This window comes from Phoca vitulina, unplaced genomic scaffold (assembly GCF_004348235.1).
Source record: "Phoca vitulina isolate PV1807 unplaced genomic scaffold, GSC_HSeal_1.0 scaffold37, whole genome shotgun sequence".
NCBI classification, from domain to species: domain Eukaryota; kingdom Metazoa; phylum Chordata; class Mammalia; order Carnivora; family Phocidae; genus Phoca; species Phoca vitulina.
This window is the reverse complement of record NW_022589740.1, coordinates 15,512,574-15,537,590: the sequence shown is the minus strand read 5'-3', so window position 1 is coordinate 15,537,590 and position 25,017 is coordinate 15,512,574. Positions and strand designations below refer to the sequence as shown.

Genomic DNA, 25,017 nt, shown 5'->3' with positions numbered 1-25,017 from the left:
CAACTGAGAAGGATCGGTACTGCTCATCACACAGATATGTTCTAGAGAATTCTCCTCCAAGGGGGGAAAAATGAAAGAGGCAAAGAATGCAATCATAATTAGGTTAAAGCCGTCTGTGTTTCATCAAATATATTCCTAGCTGGTGGGGGGCAGGAACACCCCATAAATACCACACTGTGTATGACCAGAAAGACTTCTCTGTTGGGAGAGAGGTCCCCACAGTTCTGTTCTTTATATGACCTGGGCTCACTCACTATAGCCTTCAGGCTCCAGCTTCTCCCCTCTTGAAGGAGGAGACGAATAGAAAATTCTTTTTAGCTCTCAAATTCTATGCTGTGAATGCCTGAGTGTGCTTGGAGGCAGGGTGAGAGTGGCCGCTCAAACGTTTTGTTCAAATGAGAACAAAATGAATCTGCAGTTCCTTCTCTCTCTCTCTTTTTAACCTTCGGGAAAAGTCACCTAATTTGGCGGAAATTGTTTCAATATGTCACTGTAAAAAATTAATTTGTGAAGTTTCTTGGCTGAATGTTTGACACAAAACGGGTGACAGGGGAAGACTGTAAGGAAAGATTCAAGGGTGAGGTGACACTGGGGGTTTGTGTGGGTCAGAAATATGGGTCACTGTGAGCCAGTGGGAGTTTCTGGGGCGCCAAGGAAGGGGCTTGGAGGTATTTTATTTGCAAAGATAAAATGAAGTCTCTTCAGGAAAATTAATTTGAGATTCAGTATCATGAAATAAGCAAGACTGAGCAAATAAGAAAGGAACATTGGAGAGAATATGGTGATCACACTCTAAAAATGGTTTCATGAGAAGCTGGAGCAGTAGGGAAAGGGGGGCAGAGGAGACATGGAACCAAGCCTTCCCATGCTGAGGGAGATGGAGATAGAGAGAGAGAGAGAGAGATCAGATTTCAAGAAGGCATCATATCCCTGGTCTCTGAAACTTGGCCTTAAGGAAAAGGTCAGGTCCACTCTGAGTGAGCCCAGAACAACGAACCCCAGGGCCACTCTGTGTCCACTGAGGCAGCAGGCATGCTGGGATGGCAAGTCCTTTGTGCTGATGGGCAGAGGGACCCGCAGGGCAGGGCCTGCCTCATCATTCTCTGGCAGCTCAGGGCACAGGGTGGTGGGCTGGGCTTGCTGAAGTGCCTCCTTTAACGACCATGAAATGGAATATAGAAGACAAAAATCTGCGGAGACGGGGTCCTCCCAGTTATATAGCTCAGGATTCTCTGTGGGTCCCCTCCGTGAACACGGGGCAAAGCTTCCCACCCTGGCCCGTGGCTTTCCTCCTTTGGGGTCAGTAAGAGTCCTGCAAGGGAAGTAAAGCAGACTTCACCATGACTTAGAGCTGCTTGTATTTTCAGGGATAGGAGAGGAAACTGTATGCGGCTAGAAAATCACTGATTTTAAGAGAAATTTTTTTCAATACCAACATGAAATGTAATTTAGGGACCCTCGACACGGCCAAAATTTTGGAATTAAAAGGAATCAGGAAAGAAGAGAGGAGGATGAGGGGGAAAAGCGACTGTCGTTTAAGCGGCATGCGGTGGTATCAGTGTTCCTGGGTGGAAACAGTCGTCACCAGAAAAGAGGTCTGAGGGGAAGTCAGAAGACATGGGTGTGAGTGGGATCCACAGGATTTTCTGCTGAGCCCTCATGGGAATCAGAGTTGTATTTGCAGATAATAGGGGATCGTTGCAGGCTCCTTATAAGAGAAGAAATATTTGAGAGAGAACACTAAGGTGTCAGGAAACACAAATTTGGAGCCGACAGAGAATGGCATATTGAGAGATAATATGGCCCTCTCAAGTGACCTTAGAAAGGAAAAGCCAATGGAAGGAATGAGCTTGGAGGGGGTAGAGTTTAGAGAGATCATTGGCACATTTCTAGGCAGTAGATACCACAGTGATAGATGGAACCCACAGGCCCAAGGGGCAGAAACTGACCCCAATGTTCCGTGGGCTCTGTGGTCTTGGGCTCATCCTACATCCTACATCCTCCTGGAGTCCTGGAATCACAGTTCCTCCTTAAGAGAGGGAACTGACTGCTTCCTAGGACTAGTAGGAGGCTGATCACTATTGTCCTTTGAAAAAGGGAGTTAAAAAAAAAAAAGAGAAAGAGACCAGTAGAAAAACTTGAGAAAAGTTCTAAGTACGCTTTTCTCCACAAGAGAAACAGAGTGTGTGGCGTGGCTTTGTGGATGAGTCGTTGAGAAGAGTGGTCATTATCAGGAGCAGATGGTGGTGGGATTGGGGTTTCTGCTGCCTTATCACTTGCTTTTTGTCATCAGAACATCAAAGGCACTTGAAAGTTGAAAGCAGTAGCTCACCTCCCTGTACTCAGAGGGTGCAACGTTTTGTAAGATGGAAGCGATACGCAGAGCCTACTGTATCTGCTAGCTGCCCTTTTCAGTAGCAACCCCACTTCTTGACAGTCCTCACACGCGTCCCCTTACTTCCCAGGATGGAGGGGGCTCCGACCACAGCACACACTCACGTAGTTCTGCATCAGATCCGGGTGGGTTCTCTCAATGCCATCATCCAGGATGGTCACAACGATGTTCTTTCCCGTGTAGCCTCTCTTCCAGGCTCCTTCTATGTTCATGTCTGATTGGCAGGGATGTGTGTTGTCACTGCAGTGCTGAGGAAGGAGGAGGGAGAGTTAGACGGTGCAGATGACTAATAATCAGAAGATGGGCAAATCACCTCCTTGTGCAGATAATGGGTTACGTTAACGGACATGTGGTGGTGGCCTGCAGAGCAGAAGCATGGTTCTCTAGCATAATAACAAGAGAAGGCAGGAAGGGTACACGTGGGGAAGGCAAGCAAACAGAAGTCTTCTGCCTGCTCTGCCCTGTGCCAACGCCATAGATCCTTTGAAAAAAATAGAGTCAAATAAATTCCATCCCAGCAGCACAATAAGGGATGTATCATTTTATTGTCAGCACGTATTAATGACACAGAAGAAAGCATTGTAACGTTTCATTTATAAACCCAAACTAGGCAACTGCAGAACACACACTGGATAATCTCTTAACCAGGCCCCTGGAAGCCAAGCTAGCCAAAACTGAGAACTCAGGCAGCTTTCGGACAGTGTCAGCCAGAGGGGTGCTACCATCAGAACCCACGAAGGAGGAAAAAGTAACAGTTTCATCAAACTTCTTTTGCTGAATTAGCCACGGCTATCATACCATGATAGGTAGGGGGCAGGCATACTCAGTCAGCGGTACTTGGAGAAGGGAATGAAGAAGGGAACCAAGTCTGGACAGGAAATGTGTGTGAAGGATTCAGAGGGCAGACTGGAGAAACATCGGATCTTAGCTCGTTAGGGTCATAGTCATGTCATTCCACAATGGCTACAACATAGAAACATAGCAAGAAATGCATGAACCCATCAGCTCTTCCTGACATACTAGCATCCATCCAACCCACACAATGGCCCCCTCCAACTCCATCTCTTTGAAACGTCCCTCTGAGCGGTGTTGTTTCCCAAGTTCTTAAGACTTCGTAGAGGAACAAAGGAAAAAAGACGTGCTGTAACATAATGCCATCGTAACATGGGCCACCCCAGATCGTACCATTCTCCATTTTCTTCCTGCCTTTGTAACAGTTCAGCTCTTCAGGAGGGGGTAGAGAATGCGAGCTTTGTAGGCCCTGCGCGTAATGGAGACCCCACTGCCACTGACTCATCTAACGTATACTTTACTGAGCACCTACTACACACTGGGGTGTGACGGTAAGCAGGCAGATAAGGTTCCTGTCCTAATGACCCCTCCGAAGGGGAGACACCGATAATAAACCAACAATACCATTCAGAGTCCTCCTTGGGTTTTTAAGGAATGAAAGAGGGTGATAGGATGGTGAATGCCAAGGGACCGGAGCAGACCACTCTCGGTGGGATGGGAGGTGGAGCCTGTGGTCTCCAGAAGTGAAATCAGAGCTGATGCAGGACTGGTGACAAAGAGCTGCTCCGCCCAAGAGCCTAGAGATGTGTCTTCTTGGTAGAGGACAGTAAATGCCAGGGTAATGTACGGTGGGCAACAGCTTAGCACACTGAAGACAGAGAAAGAAGGTGGTGTATGGCTGAAGCTCAGGGAATGAGGGAAAGAATGGCCTGGAAGACAGCCAGTTAGAAGGGGAAGAGAGGTCAGACCATCCAGGGCTTTGTAGGCATGACTGGGCTTTTATTCTAACTACAACCTAAATAAATGGAAGCTCATCTCTTTCCAAACTTCATCCATCAAAATCCGATGCTAACAAGAGACAGATACCTCCAACAGCCCTGACAGGAATTTGTAAATTTATTCTCCAAATGAGACTGCCTTTCGTTGAATGTTATCAACACACCTGATAGTTTCAAGGATTCATTCTAACAAAGGGTGTACCCATTTTTCACCACAGGTAGTATCAATTTCATAGAGGATGGGGGCTTATATATTTTCTGAACATTTGTATCTTTTTCTCACCTCCTTGACTTCTTTCTGGCATTTGAGGCCCTGCACACACGCACGCATGCACACACACACACACACACACACACACAATCTACTATGACACTGACCCAAATTCCACTTTCTCCACCTCTCCCTAGTTTCCCAGGCACAGTTCAGCCCCTACACCTCTCCTCACAAAGACTTCTCATGGCCTTCATCTGACTCATCGGTCTCTTCCCTATCCCTGAACTCAAGGATACAGACAGACAGACACACACACATATTCTGTTCTATACAGTCCACCCCCTACTTAATAAATTCTGCTGAACTGCTCTTGACTGTTGAATCTTGTGTGTGAATCTTGTCTTATTGATTGTAAGCCCCTCTAAGACTAAGCATTAAACCAAGTCTAACCTAAGACCGGCTGACTGATCACATGCGTGAGGGCATATCCTCAATCTCATTTCAAAGGTCACAACTGCTATGATGCTCACTGTTCCGACCTCGTCAGAGATATCTAGCCAGCTAATGCTTGGTTAACGGAGATGTTCATGAAAGAAATAGTGTAGATTTCCGAAAGGCCTACGTTTTCCAGAAGTCTCCTTCTGGCCAAGAGTGTGGGCCTCTCCTCACCAAACACTTTGATGTAACACAAAGCAAACTTGACAGGTTTCCATGTCATTTTCCCTTTCTCAGAACCTGTTCTGGCCACCTGTGGTATCGTTTGTGACATGAAGTAACGTTAATGTGGCCAAGAGGTGGGCTGGAGGAAGGAAATGCGCAGGAAATGGGTAACCCGCAAATGGGATAACCATCCTGAAGTGGAGGGACGCTTCCTGAAATTGTAATTATGAAAATTGAAGAAAACCAGCTGTCTATGGAAAACGTGTGTTAAAAGTGAAGCAATTAGGTTTTTTTCTTCCACCTCTGCTTCTGTTAAATCTGACTTTAACAGATTAAATATTTTTGTACCATATTTTTTTCTTTTCATCTGCCAACATGGGAGGGGAGGGAAGGAGAGGAAATATCCAATTGATGCTTTCATTTGGATAATCTAATATAGCAAGCAGCCAACATTTCAAAAGAAAAAGACATCAGGGCCTGAGGTGTTTTCTGCAAATGAGTAATAAGGCTGGAGGACCCTTAAATCAGAATCCTAAATTCTGAATGTGATCTTTAGATTTTTTTAACACACATTTCAAGTGGTCTAGGCTTCCAAACATGTTTCTGATGTGGTTGTTTCATACACCCAAGGTATCCAGAGAGCAAAGACTACAGAATAAACTGATGCCAGTCAACAATGACCAAAGAGGAGAACGAATGAATCACTTCCTTAACTGCCTCCTTGAAATGGCCTTTAAACTGGGCTCTATTTACTTGCCCAGGAATCTGTGTTACAGCATCACCCAAAGGCAAAAAGAACATAGCTTAGCCCTGATTTCCTCAGACATAATCAATCAATGTTGAGAAGATCTCAGCCAGAGCTGGAACTCAAGACTAGTTTCCGGAAATGTGTCACCACATATGTAGTCCATAGACTGGTATTCACAAAAGAGGCCAGTCAGACCCTTCCAGCATATCTGAAGATGATGCAAACCACATACTTGCACAGTATGCGCAACATAAATACTTATAGTAAATGTATGTACCTTCGTTTCTGAATAATGTACTGTATTTTCAATGATGGTCTACGCACAGGGGACTAAATATTTAGAAATGACACAAAATGGAAAATACCTGCAGAAACAATGGTTGCCACCCATGTCTCCCATTCCTAATCCATAAGAGCTTTTATTCTTTTTAGGAATGCATTTTGAGAGTTTGCTCTGTGGACTTCGGAAATGGCCTCTTCCATACCCAGGTTATGAGCTATTCTACTTAAGGAGTAGCACAGAGGACCAGAGGGGAATGGAGGGAAAACTGAATGGGAGGAAATCAGAGAGGGAGGGAGACAAACCATGAGAGACTCTGGACTCGAGGAAACAAACTAAGGGTTACAGAAGGGAGGGGGGTGGGGGGATGGGGTACCTGGGTGATGGGCATTAAGGAGGGCACGTGTTGTGTAGAGCACTGGGTGTTATACGCAACTAGTAAATCATTGAACTCTACATCAAAAACTAATGATGTACTATATGTTGGCTAACTGAACATAATAAAAATAAAATTACAAAAAAACCCTTCATAATGTACTGTATGTTGGCTAATTGAACATAATAATAAAAAATTAAAAAAAAAATAAACCACTCTGGGTGTGTCTGCTTTTCTTGTGTCTTCATAAACACATCACAGTGTTTGCTCAATGAAAGAACAGTTGATACTAAAAATAAACACCTTTGTTACATTCTCATGAACCTTTTCTTGAGGGACAGGTGGGGGGTAACTCTCAATGTCATTCTTTTTAAGCATCTCCAAGTTCTGAAGGTCTTCAATGGACTGCCAATTTATATGCTGTCAACAGCCCACTAACATTGAAAACACCTATTGTTATCATCAATACAGTGACTCCTAAGACTGCATCTCTGAGTATACACTGTTAATAAGGATGCAGAATACACAAAAATTCTGTTTTATGGACAAATTCAAAAACATATCTAGTCAACTTAGTATAAGTGTCTATATACTTGAAATTCTTTGTAGACTCTGGAGTCCAAAAGATGTAAGAAATTGAAAAAAACAACAACAACAAACCAGAATCGATACTCCCCCTTAAGGGAAATAGAACTGACACCTACAAGATCCTTACCATGGCCAAGCCTTGGACTAATTACTTTACGTGGTCTAGCTTCATTTAAGACTCAGAACAACTGTTTGAAGGAAGTACTTTTATCATCTGCTTTTAACAGATAAAAAAAAAAAATGGGGCTTAATCAGCTTCAGTAACCTTCCAGAGTTCACACAGCTAGTCAATATTAAAATTAGGATTCTAAAGGAAGCAGTCTGACACCAGACCACAGGGTTATGGAAACTCTTCTGTTAAAAGTTAAAACAGAAGGGGCTTAGAGGAAGCCGTAACATGTGCAAAGTCAGGAGTAGATGTTGGACAATATAGCCCCAATAAAGAAATTCAAATCACAAATCTCACTTGCCTTAGCACTGTGATCAGTGCATTCAAGGGATAAGGTAGAATACAGGTGAGTAAGACTTAAGGGACCTAATTTTTCCTAATTCCACTTATTCCAACACATCTTTTAGGAAATTGCAAAGTTTCTATTTTTTATAGTTAAAATAACAGAGAGTTCACTTCTTTGCTAAATAGCCGAAGATGTGCTGGTAAATAAATTTTTTAAAAGATTTTATTTATTTATTTATTCATTCATTCATTCATTCATTCAGAGGGGGAGAGAGAGAGAGAGAGAGAGAGACAGAGTGAGAGAGAAAGAGAATCCAAAGCAGACTCCACACTGAGTGCAGAGCCCAAAATGGGACTCCATCTCATGGCCCTGAGATCATGACCTGAGCCAAAATCAAGAATCTGAGGCTCAACTGACTGAGCCACCCAGGCACCCCTCAATTCATAAAAAAAGAAAATTCCTTTTGGTCACCTGGCTGCCTCATCAGAAGAGCATATGACCTTGATCTTGGGGTCGTGAGTTCGAGCCCTACATTGGACATAGAAATTACTTAAAAATATATATATAAAAATAAATAAACTTTAAAAAAAAATCCCTTATTTGTAGTGTTTGCCAATTTCCATGGTGTAAATACACACATCATGGTGAGTTTTAAACTATCACACTCCACAAAATTCCTGAATCTGTAAGTTCTCATGAGCTCTCAGAAGGCAGATCCAAAACACCACAGGAAATGGCTCACTCCACTGTTAGTTAGCCTTGCTCCATTTAAGATGAAGCTGTCCCTTCAAATGGGTCTGACATCTGCTTCTCAGTACTTGGGAACTACTGGTAAGTACCTAGGCTTAGTTGTCCCCTTCACAGTTTCAATCATTTTAATTCTTCTTGAGTCTATTTGGAAAAGGTCTTTCTTTAACCTTTCTTCCTCAAGGCTACCTAGAGCTATTGGACTTTGGGCTTTTGTGAGGCCATAAACTGATGGCTCTTCATGGGATACATGAAATAGAGATTCTATGACTCCAAAACCAAAGATGACTTCATAGATTTTTGAAAATCTCAATTAAGCCAGGGAAGTCCTAACACATTTACTACTCTATTTATGAGTTATTCTGATGGACCTGAAATCCTTTGTTATCACACACATGAAAAAAAAAAAAAAAGATGCCCCTGGTTAAAAGAGATCCAACATCCACTTATTCAAGGATCATTATTCAGTCTGTAGGTTTTCCAGAAATTCCAAGGAAGCCCAGTATGTTTCAATAACACAAAATTCAGCACAGCAACTATTACAGCTGGGAGAACCAGAAAGGTTAAATTCCATCTTTGTTACTTTCCAGTTACATTGACTTTGTTAAGTTCCCTAAATTCTTAAAAACTGATCTGTAGTTTGAATGCAGAGAATTGTCATAAAGATTAAAGAAGATAAAGTACATAAGAAATGGCTGTGTTATTAAGTCCTGTTGTTGATGAGAGCACAGTCATAGGAGGCATAAGTGTACCCAATAGTTTACAAAAGAACACTGAGAGAGAGAGAGAGAGAGAGAGAGAGAGAGAGAGATTACTACAAAATAATAAGATAATGGTTTTCTTCATTGTCTGGAAAGGCAGGTCAGACAAACTTAAAGGGGCAATTGATCCTTTGTAAGGATAGTTGTGATGACCTGAATATTTTACATTTGTGGCTGTGGATCTAGAGACAAGGGATGAGGTATGGGAGTAGAAAACAGTATCCAACTATTCTCTGTTACATTGGTCAGATGGCCTCCTACGAATCATCACACATTTTTTTACTCCACACATTTATACCAGTATTCCAACCCTTCCAGAACCACGGTTCACATCTCCTATAACATAATTTTGACAGAGCATCATTTCTCAGTTACATATCTCAAGTATGTCCCACATAACACCAAAGAAACATCAGGAAACAGTGGACGTTAGAAGAAGAAAGGCTGTGGGGAACAAAACATGCCCAGATAGAGGAAAATGAGAAGAAATCCAGTTCCTAAAATTCTACTCATAACTGAGGATCAAGAAATTGAGGCAGTGTAGTCAACAGATCTTTGACAAAGGCGCAAAGGCACTACAATGGACCGAAGATAGTAATGGTGCTGGAACAACGGGACATGCGCGTGAATAAAGTCTATCTAAATGCAGACCTTACATCCTTCACAAAAATTCACTTAAATTGGATCTGAGACCTAAATACAAAATTCATAACTAAAATTCCTGGAAGATAACATAGGAGAAAAGCTAGATGACCTTGGGTATGATGACGCCTTTCTAGATATGATACCAAAGGCACAATCCGTGAAAGAAATAACTGAAAAGCTGAACTTCATTAAAATTAAAAACTTCTGCTCTATGAAAGATAATATCAAGACATTGAAAAGACGAGGCACAGACTGGAAGAAAATATTTGCAAAAGACACATCTAATAAAGGACACATCCAAAATATACGAAGAACTCAAACTCAACAATAAAGAAACAAAACCACCTCATTAAAAAATGGCCAAAGACCTCAACAGACACCTCGCCAAAGAAGAGATACAGAGGGCACATAAGCATACAGGAAGATGTTCCATGTCATTGGTCAGCAGAAAAATGCAAATAAAACTGAGATACCACCACACACCTATGAGAATGGCCAAAATCCAGAACACTGACGCTACCAAATGCTGGTGAGGTTATGGAGCAATAGGAACTCTCATTCACTGCTGGTAGGAATGTGAAATGCAGCCACTTTGGAAGACAGTTTGACAGTATCTTACAAAATTAAACAGGCTCTTGCCATACAACAGTTACACTCTCCGGCATTTACCGTAAGTTGAAAACTTATGTCCACACACACACACACACACACAAAACTTCGTATGGATGCTTATTTATAGCACCTTTATTCACAAATGCCAAAACTTAGAAGCCACCAAGATGGCTTTCAGTAGGTTACGGCACAAACTGTGATATGTCCAGACAATGGAACATTACTCAGTGCTAAAAAGAAATGAGCTCTCAAGCCAAAAAAGCCATGGAGGAAACTTAAATTACTAAATGAAAGAAGCCGATCTGAAAAGGCTATACACCATTTGATTCCAACTACAGGACACTGTGGAAAAGGCAAAACTATGAAGACCGTAGAAAGATCAGTGGTTGCCAGGGATTGGGGATGAGAGGATGGATAAGTGGAGCACAGAGAATTTTTAGAGCGGGGAAAATACTCTTTGTTATTTCATGGTGGATCCATGTCATTATACGTTGGTCCCAAACCACAGAATGTACAATACTGAGGGAGACCCTAATGCAAACCATGGACTTGGGATGATTATGCATCAGTGCAAGTTCATCAACTGTAAGAAATGTACCACTCTTTTGGGAGATGGCAAGAACGTGGGCAGCTATGAGGGTGTTGGGGCAAGAGGCATATGGGAAATCTCTATAACTTCCTCTCAAGTTTACTGTGAAGCTAAAACCACTCTAAAAAAATATGGTCTTGGGAAAAAAAAAAAAAAAGAAGAATTGAGGCAGAACAGCCAAAGGATAACTGGACAGTCCGTGCCTTTATTTGAGTGGACATTTCTTTCATGTGTAAATTGTGGGATCCTCTTCACATCTTTAGGCCCCTGACACGCCTTGAAGTAGAAACTTTCAGTCCTAAAAATATTTACCCAAGAAGCCAACAAACAAATGTTTTCTCCTTTCCGGAATGTCTACATGTCCTATCTCAGTGTTTGGAGAACTCGTTTCAGCTCTATCACCCGGTGTCGTAGCTAAAGGGTAACCTGAATCCCTAAAACTCACTAGACATTTCCGAGACACTAAGACCAAGTTTCACTTGACGTGTATAGCCCACTGCACTGGCAGGATTCACACCATTCTTGAATACATCAGGTCTAAAAACAGTCAGGTTTTGGAAGCCTGGATCTGAACCCTCTGCCCCTTTCTCTTTTCTTCCTATCGTTAGGCCACATTGCCTCCAATTTTCACAGAGCCTTGGCTGTTGGCCCCAATCCATGACTTTTTACCTTTCTAACCCGTCTTATGCTTCCAATCTAACCCCCTGTCATTTAAAAAATATTTTTATCAAGCTCTTACTCTATTCTGGTCACTCTATGGGTTGGACACTGTCCCTGCCCTCAAGTCCTTCAAGTCTTGTCTGTGTGACCGACAAGCAATTTCACAAAAACACCTGTTTAGCATTATAACAAGGGTAGCCAGGGTATGGTGGGAACGTGGAACCTAGTCAGGGGCAAGAGAAGAAAGGCTGAGCGCACTTCCTAGAGAAAATGGCATTTCAACTGAGCTCCCAAATAGGAGCTCACAGAGCCAGAGGGCAAGCAAGGGATGGAGAGGATGTGCTCATTTGGGGGAAGGGTAAAGAATAATCAAAGAGAGATTCGAGCGGTAAAGGAACTTAAAGAAATTTGGTACCGCTGGAGGATACAGATGGGAGAGGGGACAGGGATGAGAAAAAGTGGAATGAGATAAGAATGCAGAGGTACGCTGGGGCCAGACCATAAATGTTCTTACGAGCCATGTTTGTTTGTTTTGTTTGAGCTGTATCACAATTCAATGTAAAATCATTGAAGGGTTTTAAGATAGGGATTAACATGGTTTGGATGTCTAAAATGCATCTCAAACTGGGAGGCGCCTGGGTGGCTCAGTCAGTGGAGCATCTGACTTTTGGTTTCGGCTCAGGTAATGATCTCGGGGTCCTGAGATTGAGCCCCGTGTCGGGCTCTGTGCTCAGCACAGAATCTGCTTGTCTCTCTCCCTCTGCTCCTCCCCATGTTTTCGCTCTCTCTCTCTCTCATAAATAAAATCTTAAAAAACAAAAAACAAAAAACAAAAAAAACCTTATCTCAAACTGAATTCCCAAGAAAAACACTTGATTTCTCCCTTCTGGCTCCTACAAAGCCGTTCATACCCAGGGTTTTCCACATCCCCCATGCAAGTTCATAGCATCCGTGGCTCCTCTCCTTCTCTATAAACACCTGTCAGCAGATCCTTCAAAAGAACTCTGAAACCTCACCTCTTCCCACCATCTTCAGGGCTACACAGTGACTCAATCTACTATCCCCTCTTATTCTTCTACAGTCTGTTCTCTATATAGCAGTAAAGTGATCATTGTAAACTAAGTCAGATGTATTCTCAATAAACATCCTCAATCATTCTCAAGTTCCAATGACTTTCCCTCACAGTTTCAATAATATACCAAGTCCATTCCATGGCCTAACGTGAAACCATCCCCCTGATCTCTTACTCATTCTATTCCACTAAACACCCTTTTCCATCCCAATCCCACTCCTATCCCAAGGTTTTGCTACTTGCTCTTCTCTGACACTTCCTCAGATACCCACACGGTTCCCTCTCTGATGTTCAACTATTACCTCCAGAGACAGGCTGTCCCTAATCCATCTATCTGAAATAGCATTCTGTGCCACTCTCTACCCTTGACTCTGACTTCATTTTCTTCATAGCACTCCTAACTACTGTATCATAGATCAACTCGTCTCTTTAAAACACATGTCTCCCACACCAGATGATAAAGGTCCCTGAAGGCATTCATTTTGCCTTATTGATTTTTGTATCCACAGAGTCTAACACATAGTAGAAATTCAGTCATTGGATGCCAATTAAATGAACATTTAGTTTTAAGAAGTCACAGGGGGTCCTACAGAACATGACGGAAAGCATGAAGACCAATTAATTGGGAGACAGCTGTATGAAGGAGAGAGGACAGTGGTCTAGATTAGCGGGAACAGGAGAAACTACAGGATGTGATCTAGAATAGGCATCCTAAATATTTGTTGTTAGTAACAATGAGTGAATATGGTGAGAGAGAGAAGAATCAAGAACCATCAGATGTGTGGCTCAGACTACATAGCAAATGGTAGGATCACTTCCTGAGAAGAGCAGGACGGGAAGAAATTTGGTTAGGGAATGAAAATACTGACTTCAGTTCTAGAAATAGGGAAATTACAGTGACATCCACATAGGAGTAACCCATAACAATTGGATATGTGGATCTCAAGTTTCTTTCTGCTCAGATCCACAAGTGAATTCTTCCTACAATTTTCGCATCATCTTATTTCCCATCTCAAATCTTTTTCATGTCTGTTAAAACGCTAACATCTTCACCCCTCACGTCACTCCACAATCTGGCAGTGAACACACTGTCTGGTGCCATTTGTTGCCCCAAAGTTAAACAATGCCTAAGGGCAGCATATACTGTGTAAATCTGACGGTCTTAGCAAGATTTGGGGTCATTACCAGAGGTGTTTGAAGCTAAAATGGACACAATTCTCCACTGCTCCCTACACCCAGGGCACTTGGAATTCCTCCCATCAAGCTATGAGGTTATTCCTTCCCCCTTCAATTTCTGGCTGGCTTGGTGACTTGCTTTGGCCCCTAAAAAGGTAATAGAAGTGACAGCGCTCCAGTCCCACACCTCCCACACTCTTTCTCTTGTCATCCTTCCCGGTGGCCATGCGAAAAGCGAAGGGGACCTGTTACAAGATGAGTGACCACACTGAAGAGATCAAAGCTGTCCCAGTTAAAGCCACACCAGACTCTCCAGCCCCCAGCAGACCCAGAATGGTTCACGGAGGCATGAGTGACCCCACATGAAACCAGAGAGTGGCTCAGCTGGGCTTAGCCCCAACGGAGGACAGGGAGAATCATAAATCTAATAAATAGCTGTGTTTTTTTTTTTTTTTTTTTTTTTAAATTTATGGGTATTTTTTTTTTTAAAGATTTTTATTTTATTTATTTTGACAGAGAGAGACAGAGACAGCGAGAGAGGGAACCCAAGCAGGGGGAGTGGGAGAGGGAGAAGCAGGCTTCCCGCCAAGTAGAGAGCCCGATGCGGGGCTCGATCCCAGGACCCTGGGATCATGACCTGAGCCGAAGGCAGACGCTTAACGACTGAGCCACCCAGGCGCCCCAAATAGCTGTGTTTTTAAACCACAAAGTTTTGAGAGTGGTTTTTAGGTAGCAAAAGCTAACTAACAGATGAAGTTATCAGTCTGAGGGAAGTAGGCCAAACCCAGAAAGGTAGGAAAAAATCATAGCATTCGGTTGGCAAAACTTAGGTGGAAGAGAAGAAGGGTTGTCTGTATCTTCGGGGAGGAACAGCCGCGAAGCTACGTAAATGTATCACATATGGGATCCTAACACGAATCCTGGGATCGCTGTGCATTTGTTCGAACTTTCCCTTCACAGAGCCCAGCATTTCCCTGCTCCCTCTCTTCAGCACTCACACCAGCAATCTCTGATTATATAGGGGTTTTCTTTTCGCAGTGAAATGACAAGACTCTTGAAGTACTGGAGTCTGTATTCCGTGTTTTTATAACCTCTAGAGTTCACAGTAAAAATACTCAATAATTTGTAAGTTTGTATTTATTGAAGAGAGAAGGCAGAAGTAAACTCTGGATAAAATGCAGCAGATAATCTACATGCTTAAGACATGTTATGCAGGTAGCAGGTAATAGAAAAGGTTCAAGTGGGATCTAGACACCTCTGTCTTCCGCACACGGGCTCCTAATAGGGCACAACTGCTGATTCAACTTTGCCAATGGGAAGATTCAAGAAACAGCACAGGAAATGCGCAGGGACTGAAGGCTTCACGAGGAATCATGGGAGAAGAGAAGAAGACATTCATGTAGGGGCGCTGGTTATGCTAATGGGCCACTGATGATGTTCAGTAGTCCTGGCAGAAGGATTCAGAAGAGAGACGACACAGGGACAGGACAGGTGTGCTCTTGTCCTCTGACAGGCCCGGCGGGAGAGGAGCTCGGGGTGCAGGTCCGTTTCCTTCCGACCGACACATGGCATAATGGAAGTAAACACTTCTCGACTCTTCTCTGGTTTTTAGTCAACGGCTCAATTTTATTTTTATTTATTTTTTATCTTTTTAAGATTTTATTTACTTATTTGACAGAGAGAGAGACAGCAAGAGAGGGAACACAAGCAGGGGGAGTGGGAGAGGGAGAAGCAGGCTTCCCGCCGAGCAGGGAGCCCGATGTGGGGCTCGATCCCAGGACCCTGGGATCATGACCTGAGCCGAAGGCAGATGCTTAACGACTGAGGCACCCAGGCGCCCCTCAATTTTAATATTGTCTTCCTTTCTGGTCATGAGGTAAATTCTTCCATGAGTTGAGGAAAAACTCAGTTTTACTAAATAACTTTCTTCCTGGCTGACTGTGAATCAAGAACCCGGGATTCGTGATACACTACTCTTTCCCCAAATGGCGCAATTAGTAAATTAGTAAGTTATGTGTACTTAAGGATGATCTCAATTATAATGTTTTCCCTAAGTGCCTATAAAGCCAAGAAACAATTCCTATGTTGGAGCTCATGAAAATGAACTGTATAAGCAATGGGGTTGCATTATTTAGTAATTATGCAAACATCAACAAGAAGCAAGCCTCATTCTTTTCTAAAATGTAATTTCTTTGTTTACATTGTGTACAAAATTCTGCTGGCATAGAACTCTTCACCCTCTTAGTCTCTATGCACAAATCTGGCTCAGAAACTCTGGACTACTTTTTTTCCACCAAGATCCCAGGAAGAGGAGTTAAGAGATTGCAGGACTTTTCCCCCTGATGTGCAGAATATAGTATGGTTTGGATAAGCATAACCAACTGACTTCAGAACTCAAGTGCCCCACCCCTTCTATCTTTTCAAAAATCACAAAAGAAATTTTGAGGAAAAACAGAATTATTTCTAATATTGGGGACACTTAAGGTCAGGGAAGAAGACTGTGAATATCATTTGAAGATATTTAAACACAACCTTACGCATAGGTCATGTCTCTTCATTAATATTATTTTAAAAATGGCAATATTCTCATGAAAAATAAAGGCAGAGGCAGCTATGTTTAAAGTGAGGGAAAAAATCCATTTTTTCAATTGAAAAAAATAATGAAGAACCGGGATAAACTTATACAAGATCCTCTCAAACCCTCAGCATTCTGCAGTGAGGTCTGACATCATCAGTTTCTCTTAAATAGATGTGTGGATGTATGGATGGACAAAGGATGGACAAGAAAACAAATAGACAATACACGCAGGTGACCTTCCAAGTCCTACCACACTTTGACTTCTGTCAAACTTTTAATGAAGGATGTGCCCCTTTCCAGGACTCTGCAGAACTCTGGAACAGTAAAAGCTACTTCAACTTCACTAAGCTCCCCAAATTCTCATAGATTAGATGCTCCCAAAGGATGTTTTTCAATCAAGACTGAGTCACCAAAATGATACATATGTAGAAGGAAGAGGATACAGAAGAATGGGAGAGGAAGAGAGAATCAAGTCCACACAATAGTGAAGCCACGTGTATTCAATTGATGTTTAGAACTATTATATAAGCCCCTCCCCTTCCAGAGTAAAAACCCCTTGAACTTTCCTAATAAAACCCAAGCTTAACTTGTTAAAATTTAACATACAGACCAGCAGAAGTTCAGTCTTAAACATTAACGGCGGTTCGTTGCCCTAATTTTTGTCTCACGAAAAGGCACCGAAGTAGATGCCATTAAAGGACAAGTAAGACTTGGTGATCTGTGGGAATTATACATAAAAATTAATGGGATGTGGAATTTCAAACAGCCTTTTTGGATTTTTAACTTTGTTTCTCTCTGGATAAGAGATTACTGACTGAACTTTCTGAACATTCTCAAGTCTCTGAAGGGTTTCGCCACACCCTTTAATAAGTCCTTACCTCAAATATTTATTTCTACAAGAAACCTGCAGTAATTGTGGTATAGAAACGCTCAAAAGATGGAATAATAATATCAGTGTGTCAAATTCTTATTCTTAAAAATCAAGCAATCATATCAGGAGAGAGAGGGCGGTCAAGACCCACATGGTAATAACCCGTTGCTGACAAAAATCGCAATTCCCCTTTGCTTTCCCACTAACAAAAACAGCCCGTGTCGACACCCACGCATCTTTTCTTTTTCCTAGTAACATGAATTCTCCAAGTATAATCTAGTCTTTATGCGTTTATATAATCAAGGAATAGGCTTGGTATATACAATGGAACCAAAAAAGTATGCTGCTTAGGGAAAGAGAAAAATCGTTAGTATCAATAAATGCAGGTTGTACTGTCAACTTTTTCTTTCTCCTACACGGTGTAAACCAACTACCCCAAAACTTAACAGCTGAAAACCTAACAGCTACAGCTCATCACAGTGCTGTGTTCGATGAGGGTCAGTTGGGTGGTTCTCACTAGGGCCTCTCATTCAGTTGCCGGCAGATATCCCTGGGACTATAGGCCCCTGAAGGCTCGACTGATGTGGAAATTTAAGATGGCTTCCTGATTCACGTGAACAGCTGGAGAATCTTCAATCTTATGTGCAAGATTTAGTTATTAAGGTCTATTTGTCCCAGTAGGGTTATCTCCAAGCCCTTCTGAAGGACATGGATCTATTGTATAATGATGCTATCCCATAATAGCTAGAGGAATGACAGATCCATGATACCATTTCTCTACAGCTGTAAACTGTCAAACCATTTCTTTCATTCACTTATGTTCTATTAGCTTGTTTTTAACTTTCCAACCAATCCTAACTAAATGTTTTCTGGATGCTGAGTCTTCACCAGCGAATGAGAAAACAGGGTCTGGAGAAAACAGGGTCTGGCCTTCACCAAGTTTCCATTCAAGTTGGAGTAGGCAGATTATAAACAGACAAATGAGACAAACAGCATAATTAGAGATTATGGTAATAGTTACAGAGGAAATAAAAGATTTTGGAAACCACCAAGGGAAATGCGCTCTTAAATGTATACACTCAGTTTTTTACAGTTTTGCTATTATTGAGCTGACCTTCACTCAATGAACACAGAAACTTCATTTTGAAAAGAGACATTTATGAGGATGAGGCAATAAACCCCAGCCTTAGAAGACCAAGTGAGAGCAAAATTGAGGTTCCAGACCTATTGCCATTTAAAATTAAAAAAACAAAAGCAAAACACAAACCATTTCAAATACAAACTTAAAAACAAAAAATTTCCAAAGTCAAAGAACCCCCAGCAACATAGAGTGTGAAATATGCTATTACGGTGATGGATCCACAGAAAAATACATCTATTTTTACCTCCAAGCAAAAACAATCTCGGCTTTGACAATCAACAAAATCAATTCAGATAGCTACCGAAAAGCCCACTTTAATATCGTTCCTTCTAGACTGAGTAAAAATAATTGTCCAAACCTACTTGACATCTTTGCTTTCAATGTCCACTTAAAGATGTAAACTAGAATAAAATCTACAAAGTTGCTTGTAAGGACCATGAAACATTTTGCTTGGACAGGCCAGTAATATATCTAGTGCTTCCTCCACTGTGGCAAGCAGCAGATGCTTCAGAAAAGATGAAGGATTCCATAATATATTTGATGAGCTACTCAATAAAGAAACCCACAGAAAAGATTGCTTCTTCGACCTGGTGAGGATTCTCTCCAGACCCTGAAGTATAATGAGCAAGAAAACAAAGTCATTTTTATCCTACACCAGCAAGTGTAATTGCAAATGTTTTTCTTACTAATAAAAAAAAAAGGTCGAATCCTTTGAAGAATCTAACCAAGCAACTTGCTTTAATAGCATCCCACAGAATTTCTTCGCTTGGAGAAAAATAATAATTCTGGGAAAGCGCTATACAAACAGAGTAGTACATCTTCATTTTCAGGGCATAGGCACCAAACCTTCTCTGTAGCAACTCTTATCATGGCATAGTCGGGGTAAACTAGAACACTGCTCCTGTAACACAGGTCACTTTTTCCCCCCATTTACTAATGGGAGGAATGTTGAGTCAGTTAAATTCAACACGAGTGTTTGCACTTTCCATGGACACACACGCCAGGACTACACTACATAACTCATAACACAGTTTCCCAAACATCTGTTGTCATTTCTACCTACCCAATTGGTCATGGTCCCAAACATCCCGATGTCCAACAGTGGTATGTTTCCACCTTTGATTTAGGGGAGAGATTTCCAACGTTGAGAGAGTAGAGAGAGATCTTGAAAGATGTTGAATTGGCATTGAAGAGATTCAAACAGCTGCTCGACAGACAGGACAGAAAACCTACCCCTCTCCATATTTTCAGTAGGAGGGAAGAAAAGGCCAATAAACAATAAAATGACAGGTCACAGTTCCCAAAAGCCTGGGAACTAAAACAAACAAAAAATAAAACTTCCTATAAAAAAGATGGGTTTAACCTATAAAATTCCGGCAGTTACTTTCTAGTTGGAATGAGTTTCTATTAACTTGGAATTTTTCAACTACAAAGAAAAGAACACCTAATGAATCATAGTCAGAAAGGTATTTATTTATTACTCAAGCAATCAGGTACTAGGGGATTCCATGTTTGGTGTAGCAGCTTAATGGTATCATTAAGGAACCAGGCTCTCGCCTGCTCAGCCACCATGCTTAGCTGACCTCTGCCCCCTGAAAGTGCCTCCTGCTTGCAAGATAACTGCCACAGCTTCACATCTGACATCCCTCACCAGCATCCCATTCAGGAAGGAAAGAAGTCACAAAAAGCTTTTCCTCATAAGAGAAAGAAGCCCCTCAGTATCAGATCCATCCTTGGACCATTCCTTAACTTGACACACTAAAAAGTTATTCACAATTTATCTGAATTATTATTTATCAAATTTCACTAGGTTTCCTATATTTTTATTAGCTAAATCTGGCAACCTTTAGTACCACAAGTCTAATAGAAGGAAACTCTGTGGAATGATAATAACTTGTCTCTTACTGATTACGATGTCTCCTAGTTCAACCAATTGCCTCTGTGTTTCCTAGAGAAGAATTAAAATTGCTAGAGTAGGAATGCAAAGAGAAGAGAAAATACAGTGTTCCATTTTCTTCATATCCAGAATAGGCTCTGAGAATCTAATGCTGGTTTGACTAGGATAATGAAAACCACCTAAATTGTAATCTCTTCATGCTGTCTTCAAAAAACACATATGTATCATATAGGAGAAATTACTGAAATATTGATAATACAAATTGACATAATTAAGAAAAAAGGAATACAATGAACCCCAAATCACACATAAGTAGAATACTCGAATCCAGCAGAACCGGCTCTAGAGAATGCTCCAGCGCAGTCAGGTGGAGACCAAGCAGATAAGTAAGGAGGCAGCAGAACCCCAATGGTGGTAGATAGATTTACCACATAACGAGAAAGCTCCATCTTCAGTAGAGGAATACTAACAACAGATCTGAAGCCTGGATAGGGCTCAAAGTGCAAAGAAACAGAGATGGCAGTCTTGGAAGGCATCACTTCCGAGCGCTAGGGAGCACCTTGGAGGGGGCACTCTTTGAAGACTTGATGGAGAAAGAGATAAGAAAAAGATAAAAAGAGGAAGTTAAAAAGAAAGAAAGAAAAAGAAAGTCACAAAGTCAGAAGACCAACTCCCTCTAAAAACTATGATCAAAACAGATGAACAAAGCCCGCAAAAGGCCATTGCACTCTTGAACTGCAGACCTCAACTAGTCATCCAAACTCCCACCTCCTTCTACACGCAACTGCTACTAACGATCTAAGAAAATAGAACAGTTCAAAAGGAGTGGAAACCTGTAGACAAATATCCATGCAAGGTTTCTACAAGAACAAAATAAGAAGTGAATCAAAATATTCCAGCTTATAGAACTCCTGCTCAAAAATCTGCAACAGAACAAAACTGTAACACCTGAACCCAAATGAAACACACTAAAATAGAACCTGCAGATATGAGACTAGAGCTCAAATTAAAAATTTAAAAGCATATGGATAGGAAAAAATCCAGAAAGATGTGAAACTAGTGTTGACTAAAACCCTCGAAATAAATCAAAGATGAAACTATATTAAAAATAATAATTAAATTACAAAGTCTCCAGCAGAGAATGGATTCAACTGAAGCTATAATCAGGAGCACTGAAAAAAAAGCATAAATATATAAAAAGAACAAAACAAAAAACAAAGTCGAGGTCAAAAGGATCCAAGGGCAAGTAAGTAATAAAGAAAATAGGCAAAGAAGATCCAATATATTTACAATGGTGTCTAATTTTTAACAATACTCTAAGAGAAAAAAATCTGTCTCTCTGGATCAAAAAAAAAAAAGAGAGAGAGAGAGGGAGAGAGAGAAAAGAGTCATTAACAAGGTAAAAAAAACCATCAAGGTGTCCTTCAAGTATCAAGGCTACAAAAACTATTTTATATAATTAAGAACTTAGGGAGTACTATACTAATAATTCCTTTCTAGGTAGTGTAGCAAAGGGTATGCTTCATCCAACCAAAACACGACTGGCAAAAGAACTGATGATGAGCATGAAATATATTTAATTGTAAATATTACACTAAAAGCAAAGGTAGGAACAAGGATGGAAGAAAAGTAATTTTATGGTACATGTTCTGACAAAGCAGGAGAAATGCACTTAGAATGGAAGAAGAAAAAAATAGAAACGGTAAAATAGAATAAGCTAATGAATAATTGGATAGGTAAGAGATGAAGAATATCCTTTAAATAAGCAGACAATCCAAATATAGAAGCCTAAGTGAGGAAAAAAGGAACTGAGAGCATATACACGTTATTTGTAATAATCACGAAAATAATAGAAACCTTTCCCAAAGCCAGAAGAAGTTATTTTAAAAGAGCAAAAACAAACCATACAAGGAAACACAATAAAAATAACCCAATACAGATTAAATACATATATATGTATATAATATAAAGTAACATACATATATGTATATAAAATGTATACATGTAAAATACACGTGTATAGAAATATATACATATTATATACTCACATATGTATATAAATGTATATGTATATAAAATATATATATGTATATTATAGATATATAGAGATATATATAAAATAGTATGACAGAGTTGAGACTTTTTGGTCATATTTATAAATGTCAATGAGCTTAAAGGTCGCCACTAAAAAAAATATGTTAAAATTGGCTCATAAGGCAGAATCTAACTCCTAAAACAGAGTATTTCCAATGTCCAAGAATAAGGGATGAGGGTAATGAAAATTTTGCCAAAGCAACCACTGTGATCCGAATATCATACACCATACACAAAAATGCCATTTCCCACCTACCAAACTAGCCCAAATCACAAGTGACAGCACAGTCAGGTGAGGGGGGCAGGACTTCCTAAACAGCACTGAGGGCGACATAAACTCTGCTATCCCTGGCTCGGGGGGGGGGGGGGGGGGAAGAGGGAGGGTAAACTCTAACCCTTGCTTCTGCCTTTTGACTGAGCAATCCCGCAACTAGGAATTTACTCTGAAAACAACCTCTAACAACTTACGTGCAAGGTTATCCAATATGGAGTTATTTGTAAAAACAAAATATTGCAAAGAACCGAACTGCATTCATTGATGTCTAGTTAAATAAATTATGGTAACTCTCCTGCAACACAGCTGTAAAAAAAAGAAGAATGATCTCTATGAACTAATATGGAGTGATTTCCTGCATATACGACTTGATAAAAGCAAAAAGAAAAAAATGCATGTATGTATCCTATGCATTTTACTTTGAACCATATGTTTTACGTATCCCAAAAGAAAATAAATGCGTAAAATTAAATACACAAAATATACAGAGATGGGGGAGAGAGCTCTAAAATGGAACAAAACAGAAACAGATTAACCTAGCTATATATCACATTAATGACCAAATCACAGAGGAGAAAAGTAATTATTCAAGCAACTTTTGAGTCAAGTAGCCTGACTGTATTGCCTCTGTGGGATTTATTCTGAGAACAAAAAGAAATCTTGAATTTTACTTAAGTCTGTCGTTGGCAGTGGTATTGGTAATGTAATTCCAGTACCATTTGTCCGCACAGTAGTACATTTATTACACTGATGAGAACCAGGATTCTCACTGTGGGATGGAGGGGACAGAAGCTGAAATGGGTTGACAATGGGTCTACCTGTGCTACTGAATCAAATCTGGGGTGACACAGTGAACTCCAGATATAGATCTCTAGGCTCTGTCCATTGAAAAGGGGCCTAGAATGAAGGACCCCCTTCCTACCAAAATCTGGACTTTTAAAATACCATTCCTCAACAGGAGAAACCATCTACTTGGGAGAAATGGGTCTCTCTAGGTCGGAGGTGGAGAAAATACAAAGTGAACATTTTGTTGTTCCATTCAAGGGGAAGTGCTGCAAAGCTGATGGGGGACTTCCCAAAAGGACACAGGAGTCAACCTGAAAAATCACCCACTCATCAAACTTGGCACACTTTAAGAACCAAAAAGAAATAATGTCAGTAATGAGTCATTACATTTAGAAAGAATCCATGCACTCCTAACAATATTGAAAAGGAAGAGTAATGAAGAAGGAGTTACAGAATTAGAAAATCCTCATCTTGGGGCGCCTGGGTGGCTCAGATGGTTAGGCGTCTGCCTTTGGCTCAGGTTATGATCCCAGGGTCCTGGGATCGAACCCCATATCGGGCTCCTGGCTCAGCGAGGAGTCTGCTTCTCCCTCTCCCTCTGCCTCTCCCCCTGCTCATGCTCTATCTTTGTGTCTCAAATGGATAAATAAAATCTTTAGGAAAAAAAAAAAGAAAATCCTCATCTTGCAACCACTGATCTAGTGATCAATTTAGGCAGGAATCTTCAATGGATGCTGAAATCTTGGGGAGAAGTTGACCAGCAACATGATATTCACAACACTTGAAATACCACCGCCCAAATTTCTAATTAAGGAGACAAAACGTACCTTTACAGTGGAGAAATCTAGCAGAGACCTCAACTGACCAAGTAAATAAATTTACCACCATCAAAAATAGGACTTCTAACCTTGTGACATGAAGCACTGAAAAGGGTATAATTTCACCTGAGTCGTTTTTGTACCAAAAATGGTTAAGCCTCCCTATAGTCCTGAAAAAAACCACCAAACCAATCCCAAGTGTGACTTATTCTACAACCACCAACCTGGACTCATCAAAACCATCAATATGAAAGACCATTCCCCACCCCCAGTAAAGGGAGGGGGAAACCTTCTAGATTGGAGGAAATAAAGAGATGAAATGAATAATGGGAATGTAGGATTCTGAGTTCTGGATCAAAAGGAATAGTTCGACAAAAATATTTCTGGTGACCACTGGGGAGATCTACAGATAGTAAATTGGATTAAGATCACTTTCATAGAGGTGAGAATGATGTTTTGGTTATATGGGAAAGTAGTCTTAGGAAAGGCATCTTGATATATTGATGGGTGCATTTTTATAATGTCTGCCACTTTCAAAATTCAGGAAAAATGTGTGTGTGTGCGCGCACACGCACATGTGTAGAGAGACAGACAGAGTATTAACTTCTGGTAAATCAAGGTGAATGAAATGTATGCGTTCCTACTAGTCTTTCAACTTATGTGTAGATTTCAAATTTACCAAAACGAACCAGTGGGGAGAAAGTACTATGGGCACAGTTTTTTTTTTTTTTTTAAAGTACCCAACAGTGAAGCCCCGAAGGGCATAAAGCAAGGAGTCCATGCCATAATG

The 25,017-nt window shown here is 40.9% G+C and overlaps 1 protein-coding gene across 3 annotated transcripts in view; it reads right to left on the bottom strand.

Annotated features, from left to right (window-relative positions):
* PCSK5 (proprotein convertase subtilisin/kexin type 5) overlaps nucleotides 1-25,017 on the bottom strand; it is a 456,955-nt gene that overhangs the window by 331,027 nt on the left and 100,911 nt on the right. For all 3 annotated transcript variants that reach the window (XM_032427639.1, XM_032427640.1, XM_032427641.1), the window contains exon 4: nucleotides 2,500-2,643. In XM_032427639.1, the coding sequence (XP_032283530.1) occupies nucleotides 2,500-2,643 (144 nt within the window). The remainder of the gene's footprint in view (nucleotides 1-2,499; nucleotides 2,644-25,017) is intronic.